Source organism: Strongylocentrotus purpuratus, unplaced genomic scaffold (assembly GCF_000002235.5).
Source record: "Strongylocentrotus purpuratus isolate Spur 01 unplaced genomic scaffold, Spur_5.0 spur5_contig_28, whole genome shotgun sequence".
Classification (NCBI taxonomy): Eukaryota; Metazoa; Echinodermata; class Echinoidea; order Camarodonta; family Strongylocentrotidae; genus Strongylocentrotus; species Strongylocentrotus purpuratus.
In genome coordinates this window covers 32,501-41,726 of record NW_022144930.1, presented here as the reverse complement: position 1 = coordinate 41,726, position 9,226 = coordinate 32,501, and the positions used below count along the sequence as shown (strand labels likewise).

The 9,226-nt window shown below is 35.3% G+C and overlaps 1 protein-coding gene across 1 annotated transcript in view; it reads right to left on the bottom strand.

Annotated features, from left to right (window-relative positions):
• Positions 1-380: 380 nt before the first annotated feature.
• The window catches only part of LOC115922975 (transmembrane protease serine 13-like), a gene marked incomplete at its 3' end in the record, with an annotated part of 12,010 nt that continues 3,164 nt past the window's right edge, over positions 381-9,226 (bottom strand). The window contains 2 exon segments of the mRNA XM_030982886.1: positions 381-555; positions 8,518-8,698. Coding sequence (XP_030838746.1) covers positions 381-555; positions 8,518-8,698 — 356 coding nt within the window.

Below are 9,226 nucleotides of genomic sequence, written 5' to 3'. Positions count from 1 at the left end.
ATCTGAGTTAAAAAGGGGTAGTTATTAAAAGGGGAAAGGGCTCCTCTTACAAAGGAAAAGGGGCAAATGTCAAAGTAAACAGGGCACCTCTCAGATTTGAATAGGGCAATTATCAGAGGTGAAGGGTGCACGAATCAAAACTGAAAAGGGGCACTTACTAGAGATTAAAAAGGGCACTTATGATAATGGAAATTGCGGGACACTTAGTACAAAGGAAAATGGGAACTTCGTTGTCGAAGGATAAGGGGCACTTGTCAGAATAAAAAGGGCACTTTTCCCGTGTAAAAAGGGGCGCTTTTGGGAGTACTTGAAAAAGGGGGCACTACGCCCCCCCCCCCAGAAGCGCTGCCTCTGCATCATCATCATCATCTTTGACTTACACGCAATGTGCAGCTGTCAGGATCCACCATGGGTCAATCAAGGAGCCTCCACAGATGAATTCCCCATCCTCGAACATAGCAACCTGCCATGGCCACGCATACTCCTTTGCTGGGTGACCGCCGACGATCATAGAGCTCATTCCTTCGTATGTTTTCCCACAATCATTAGGATTTGCTAAATATAGAAGAAAACAAGTTCAGTGGAATAATGATATGATTTAATATATGCGAAATTATGATAATATTAATGGTGATAATGATGATGATAATAATTATGATGATACTAATAATAATGGAAAACAGTTATAATAATTGATATTATAGAAAATAATAATAATAGTATTATTGTAATGTTAATAGTAATACAATGATAAAAATAAAAATAACATTGATGATGAAAATTATGATAATTATGGTGATAATATTAATAATAATAACAAATACGATCAAAATTATAATATTAACAAATAAAATGATGATAATGATATCAGTCGTAATAATCATAATTATAATAATAATAATGATCATCATCATGATGGTGGTAGTAATGATGACAATGTTGAATAATATTATTCAGTATTAATGCTGCGCTCGCTTTTGGGGCCTGACAGATTAATTTGAGGATGCAAGCTGATAACGAGAAAAGATCGATCCCTGCACCTCTCATACAAAAGTCAAGAGCCTAAACCCAGAAGCGGATCTAGAGGGGGGTTGGGGGGGTTACAACCCCCCAAAAAAAATCCGGGGACCATTTTTTAAAATCTTATCTTTTTTTTTAAACTTGTAATTTTATTTTATTCTATTTCTATGTATTTATTTCATTTATTATTATTATTATTATTATTATTATTATTATTATTATTATTATTTCTTTTTGGGGGAGGGGGGGGGGTTGGGCGAACAAATGTCACAGAGTCCCTTGCCCCCCCCCCCCATCAGCTTTTTTGAGGACACGGGCCACCGCCGAAGTGAAAAAAGAAAAAAAAGAAAAAAGAACGCACGCTGGAGAGAAACCCTTTCAAGTGCAAATATTGTGAGAAGATTTTCAACTCATCTGGTAACTTAACCAAACACATGATAACTCTGGATATAACTGTGTATTTAACTGTTACTCGATTTAAAAAGACGTTATCATGCACTGCTTTTTATGGTCTCCATTGTGTTAATAGATGCCAGGAAAACATCACTTACGGGGTTCAAATAAACACCCCAAAAAAATCGGCTCGCCGCTTCGCGGCTCGTGGACGATGCTCCGCATCGTCATTATTTTGGTCAACCCCCCCCTTAGCAAAAAGCTAGATCCGCCCCTGGGTTAAACCAATATACCAAAGTGCTCCCACTGTGGCACGATTATGGGTACTATAAAGATTACCACCCCCCCCCCCTCCCCATCCATCCGCCCTCCCCCTCTCTCTTTTTCTCTCTTTCTCTCTTTCACTCATTTCTTCGTTCTTCTTTTTCTTCTTCTTCTTCTACTACTTCTTCTTCTTCTTCTTCTTCTTCTTCTTCTTCTTCTTTTTTCTTCTTCTTCTTCTCTCTCTCTCCCTCTCTTTCACTCATTTCTTCTTTTTCTTTTTCTTTTTCTTCTTCTTCTTCTTCTTCTTCTTCTCTCTCTCTCTCTCTCTCTTTCACTCATTTCTTCTTTTTCTTTTTCTTCTTCTTTTTCTTTTTCTTTTTCTTCTCTCCTCTCTCTCTCTCTCTCTCTTTCACTCATTTCTTCTTTTTCTTTTTCTTCTTCTTTTTCTTTTTCTTCTTCTTCTCTCTCTCTCTCCCCTCTCTCTCTCTCTCTCTCTCTCCTATCTCGATCGTTTTTTTTGTTCTTTTCCACTTTTACCTCCCATCAATCTCGCTTCCATATGTTAACCTTGCTCTTGTTAGCAATCAATATGAAATTGTAGGTTCAGTCTTTCACTGAACAATGTTACTTCGGATAGATTACATATGACATATACACTCTTCTGTGAAACAGATACATTGTGATAAATCCGTTTTCAAAAATTAGTCCGCACTAGTTTGGCCAGGAGGGATTAGACCTCCCTGCATGGTCACTGACATGTGGTAATCTCATCAAATCAACTCTCAATTAACATAAGAAAAAGGGGATCATGGGGGACCAACGGGCACCGATTAGGCATTGTTTAGTATATAGAGGGCGCAAATAGATACAAGTAGTGCAGAATTTTTATTCATCACGGGCTCACCTTGCCAATCAGCTGCCATTGCTGTTACAGCAATCATCAGAACCACGAACATTGAGGAAAGTGACGCCATTGTTTCAAGTGCTCTAATGAGGAAAGGTCAAAGGTCAATTCAAACTTGACGCATCATACCTATCTATTTCCTGTGTATTATCTTCGTTTGTCTAAAGTACACTAATTATATATTTGCATAGTCTTTATCATTTATTAAGGGCTCTAAAAGCCCGCGAAATTTTACGTCCTTATCACCTTCACGATGCGTTTCCTGGCTCACTGTTTATCCATTACTAATCATGTTCAATTTCAATTTTATTCCTGTTTCTAACAAAGCATTACAAATCAATTATAATAATTTACACAAATTAAGGAATACATATTGGCAGCAACATTACAGCCTAAAAATTGCGAGCTTTTAATTAAAGAAATAACAGTGATTTTGCTTTTCCTTGTCATTTCTGAGTGTGAAAATACATTCTCCACGTGTACAGTGAGACAATCACAGAGATGTTTTGACAAAACTCATTATGAATTTGGTAAAATAAATGTGCTAATCCAAAAGGCCGGCTCCAGCATGAAGTTTGATTTTCATCCCTTGGATAATAATTATATAATCATTATCATAAATCATTGTACAGTAATAGTTAGAAATAAGACAAACTACTTACAGAGTGTTGGAAACCATCGAAGTTGTAGCCGTGCACGGTGCGAAATCAGTGCTTGATTCTGAGCACGCCGCCAGTATTTATCAGTCATATATAATTATAATATAGTTTAAAGTCTAATGTATATTTGATTGTTTTTAAGATAACAATTCGGCTTAGGGACCCTTCTGCAAGTAGGTCTGTCGTTATTTTTTAACTTGCGAAATCAATCATGATTTAATAGAAGACATGTAGCAGAAATCATCTTTCAACAATAAAAAATATCTTACGATAATGGTCAACATGACCGGAGGTACTGCCCACATACAATACTCCCCCTCCTTTTTTGAATTTATTTTTTTTCATATTTTTTCCTCCACAGGGATGTTATTGATTTTCCTTTGCAACAACTTCAAACATTAATTATATTCAAGGTAATTTGCATTTATAATATAAATAAAATTGACTACTCAAGATACAAATATTTGTTAAACTGTTGATGTAACAGAAGACAAATATAGTTTCAATAATGTATTTCTGATGTGCATGGAGAAAAAAATGGAGAATTAAAAAAAAGAAAATTGTAACTGATTGAGAGCCAGCAGTTAGTATGTGTCTATCCTTCAAAAGGGCATGTAGAACAGTATCATATTTTCAAAAATGATAATGAGAAGGATTTATAATCTTCGTAGACAGGGGTGTAATATATTTTGGCATATTCGTATACTTATGAATTAAATCGATGTTTTGTTTTCTTTCTCTACCAAATTTTCCCCTCTATTTCCCTTGGAATAATGAAGAACGGTGGCTGTTTCAGCCCACGTGGATCCTTTTGTAATACGTACAGTGTTGAATTACATACATATCCAACATAATAGTTCGGATACGCATCTGACATCCATATGACATACCTTGGATGCGGTAATGAGTCAAAACTTTTCTTTCGTTGGGGAGGGGGGGGGGGGGCAGAATAAAAAAATCATTTCAACAACATTTATAAACCATTGGTATCGAATTCGAAGGGGAAAAAAAATCCACGTTTGAATAGTCTTTTGTGAAACGTACTTCTTTTTATGTTCGTATTCAAGTATGTGCATGTGCAAGTATGTGAGCGAGTGCATGTATTTGGAGCGCTTATTATAATATATATTACTTGTATGCAGATAATAAATGACGCTGCATGGAAGCCATGAAAGAATATATCGTATAGTAGATGATTTTACAGTATAGTTAGGAAACTATTCCATGTGCCAGGGCCATGGCGTCGGATAGATTTATGAGCAATTAGCATTTGGGATGTAAATGACAATTCTGAGAGTTTCATGTCGGATAAGTATGGATTGTGTCGTTTATAACAAACAGGTTTTGGAATGCCGGAGGAAGTAGGCTATTGGAGTATCTGAACATAACGATAACAAGCTTCAAAGTATCGATATAATGTTTTCAGCTTCTGAAATAATAGAGTTAAGTGAACGTATACAAATAGTATTGCTGTGCTACATTTTGGCTATAAAAGTCATCTCAGGAAGAAGAAAAAATACAAATAATGAAATTTCGGTCTTATTAGATAAACCATCATTATTCACATTGTACATGTGATTGATTTAAACAAGTTTTCTTCTTCTCCTTCTTCCTTTTTTAAGTATACAACAAACTCAACGATTATTTAAACACGTTAAACGTGTATAAGCCACAAACTTTGTGGCTTATACACCCAGCAAATAAGATCGATTGATCGATCTGTACTGAAAAAAAAAAGCCACAAATAAACTCAACGATGTGATAAATGATTCTTATTTATATAAAGACGTAATTCAACTTCTGATTTTCCAAACAAAACGTCGGTTTCAGGAGGAGATAAAAATGATCTCTCCATCAACTTGCTTGTGAAGAATACAATCACAGATACATAAATTCTTTATTTCAAATATATGCCTATATTAGAAATCTTACATTTCTGAACGTGACGAAGGAAATAATACAGCTTTCATAAAATATGTCTTCAATACAAAATACATACAAGAATGTCTTTATTATTAGAGTAAAGATGAACAGAAGTGTTAACACTAAACATAAATTGTATACAATTTATAAGCACATTAGCACATTAGCGAGCTGATTCTGCCTATACTAGCGTGTATGTCTATGCGGCAGCAACGGACAAAAAGAGACCCCCCCCCCCCCCCACTCGGTGTTATTTAGGGTACGCGTATGCATGTTCCCTCTTTTTTTTAAAACACCCCTAAAGATATATATGTTTATATATCTATTTTTTTAATTAATTAATTTTTTTTTTAAAGAAAAAAACATGAAAAACACTGCTAAAATGGATCTTTTTCTGAATTTAATCAAATGTACAGACATAATATAAATTACCCCAGTCATGAGATTTTTACCATTAAAAAAAAATTATTGAATGTTGAATCGAAATGCGCTGGAACTCAAGAAAAATTCAACAACAAAAAAATAACCCGAGACCTTAATTCGCGCACGGAAGTTTACAGCTCATTTATTCTCTCAAAGAGGTTCATCAAATATAAAAATAAATGCACATTATGCAAGGCAAAATATTACAAAATCAGTTAGTACCACGTTTTACTCATAGTTTTGATGACATCTGCTCTCAAAATAAAGATGTCCAGACCCTTGTCGGTAATTTCATATTTTTTCGGAACGGACGCAAAAAACGCAAAAATAACATTTTCCGATCTTTTGTCAATATTTACATAATTTTACACCAAGTTCCATAAAAAAATGTTGGTCTCTGCCTAGTTTTAGTTTCCTCTTTCCATTGGTGGTATCAGATTTTCGAAATTTTACCGATTTGTTGATATAGCGAACTATGGTCACACCACCATACATGTATTTCTAAAGCGAATATTATGCCATAAGGATGTTTCAAAATCGACCAAAGGATGGAACAGATAACAGCTATCAGCGACTTTTTTGTCATTTATTTATTTATTTATTTATTAGTCTTTTTTTAGTAGGGTGGCTCCATCAGTAGTTAAATACTGTTTTCCGTGGAGGCCCTACAGTCCATCAGTCCATTGATTATAAGCCAGTAATATTAATTTTTCATGCAAGTGATATTTAAATTTACGAGAAAGTACTATATACCAACATAGCAATGGTGGCTATAACCTAAAATCATCTTAAATATATAGACAGAAATTGTACAGATATACTTATAAGGCTACACTATATTTCTTAAATGTAATACAAAGTTTTGGTATGGGGTCATGAATTTGGTTCAAATGAACATATTGGAAGCAAATGCGATCCTACAATATTCAGTGATCGTTGTCCGGGTTATAATCGAGTCTAACTGAGTTATGAAATTGTAAAAAATTAATTCTTTGTGCTTTATAGCTCCCTCTCAAGGTCAAGATATTAATTAAGCTATAAAACAATATTTCTTGACTAAAATCGACCAATTGGTTATTTCCATTTGGAAAGTATATATTTCAACTACATATTCTGAGATTTTCATGGTCATAGCTACCATTGTATGGCCGTAGGCGCTATTTGAAATTTATCAACATTTACCGGGAGCACCGGTAAATTTTGATATTAAATTTTTCTCGAAAGCAGAAGTGTTTTAGGGACTAAATTTTCTAGTGCTTATAAAACATCCACAGGGGCATCCAAATATATCAAAATTGTAAAGAATCCCTATTCAGCCAATTTGCAAAATTTCCCAAAACTTTGTATTACCTTTAATGATCAGAAAGAAATCGATTTCCCAGCTTCACCTATATGAAAAACACTTTTGAAATTAATCTGACCACTGGAGGCATTTATCTTAATGAAGATATTCACTCATTTATACAGACTCTATTTACATTTTCAATCGAAGTTTTCTGCAACATCATAGCCAAATGTCAGATTACCTCAATCATCATGGAAAACTGCGTCAAGCAAAGCAAACTGTGTCATATTCAAGCAAATATTCCTTTTCATTCAAAAGGGAACTTTAAAAATACGAACTTTGGGGAATGGGTACTCTGAACACCTACTTGCTCTGACCCTATTTATCCTGTCTGTACCAAGAAATTCCAAAAGCTACACTGATGCATATGAAAATGGCGAGCAATACAGATAACACTGAGATAGCTGCTATCGTCGATGAAGACATCTTTTTGGTATCATCACAAGCGCATGGTACATCTGAAATATCGTGGATGGAAAGAAGTTTTTAGTAAATCAATTTGAGTTGCTGGTCAATTTGGCAAGATTTGTCGATTAGCTACAAGTTATTATGTCCGCACACAACCACAAATAATGTAACTTAAATTTTGTCTCGTGAGAAACACAGCTCTCTGAGCTATGGGAGCTATGGCTTCATAATTACTTTCCCATTACTTCGTATGAAAGATGTAGTGTTATTTGTACTCGGCTCTGCAGCCCACTTGACAACGATACGGCCTTCTGCGGGATAGCCGATTGATAAATTGGTTTGCAAAAATGACTAGAAGTGAAAAATTGCATAACACATGTATGTGATAAAATCATCCAAGCATGCATGGAATATCCTATAGGATTAGGAGCTCAACTTAATGTGTAAATATCTCACACGTTCTGCAACTGAAAAGATCGTCCATGCCCTCATTTCATCTCGTTTAGACTTTTGTGATTCTCCTATGTACCACTTTACTCACTTGAAAACACAACTCTCTCGTTTGCAGGAATTACAAAATACTGCTGCCCGCATTTTACTTTATCTAAGAGATCTACCCACGTAACTCTCATTTTGGAATCTCCCCATTGAATGCCAATTTAATTTTTGAAAATATTTAAGATTTTGTTACTTTGTTTTCATTGTTTGCGTGGTGCTTCCCCTAAGTACAACTTTACTTTTTTCACTTTCCATAATCTTCGTAGACAACTTCGATCTTCTAACTCTTCTATTCTTGTAGTCCCCCAAAACAACAGTTCGTGGAGGGATCAATCTTTTGCACATATGCTGGATCAGTTCTATGGAATGAATTACCACAGCCTCTAAAGGAAATAGCAACTGTAAACTCATGAGTCTTCTCTTAAAATGCACGTGTTCAAATCCGATTTAGATTAATTTGATACTGATCCGTCATAGCATATATATTTCCTTACTGTATTATGCATGTCAACTTATTTTTTCGAAGCACTCTGTTTTACTCTTATTATATTGTTCATGACTCTGTATTGCAATTTGCAATTTACACATAATTGTAGTTAACTTTATTCATGTATAATCTCAGCGCTTTGAACATGTCTGTGAAATGGATATAGCGCTTTACAAATAGCCATTAAACTTACATGACTCTTGAGTTGGGGTGTTAAAGAAAGATCGAATCCAGTCTTCATAACGTGTGACCCTGGTGTAGACTCCGGGTGAGTTCGGTTCGCCACACCCATTCCCCCAGCTCACCACACCAATCTGATAGTACTGGTCGGTGTTACTCGATGGATACGCCACCAGGGGGCCGCCACTGTCGCCCTATAAGGGTAATTGGGACATTCAGGAACAATTAAAAAGGACTAAATCCCTTCCAATTTAATTCTCTTATTTCTTTGCCGATAATATGTGAATTATATTTTGAGCCTACTCTTGGCTACTGATAGTAGGCCTAACCATGGTTAATGTACATTAAGATATTGCATCCGGAGCACTACCTCTCTGCGCGAACATACCTTGTACGAAAGACTGCTCCCACCTCCTGCCCCGCAAAAACGTATATCACGACACTTTTTAAAGGGGTTATAGAATTTTAGGGATTGTTGTCCTAAACAGGCGTTTATCGGGAGTCAGGTACATGTAATTATTGTTTGGGCTTGTACATAATAGGGGTTTTGCCCTATTATTGAATATTGTACATCGTATTAAATTTTACACTGCACGTTACGAGGCACCTGTGTCTTTGTCGTATGACTTTGCTCCGAGTAGTATGCGTTTATCTAATTTTGGACTAAAAACTATAACAATGTCAATTAACAACGTACTCTAATCTATGATTGATAAAAATGT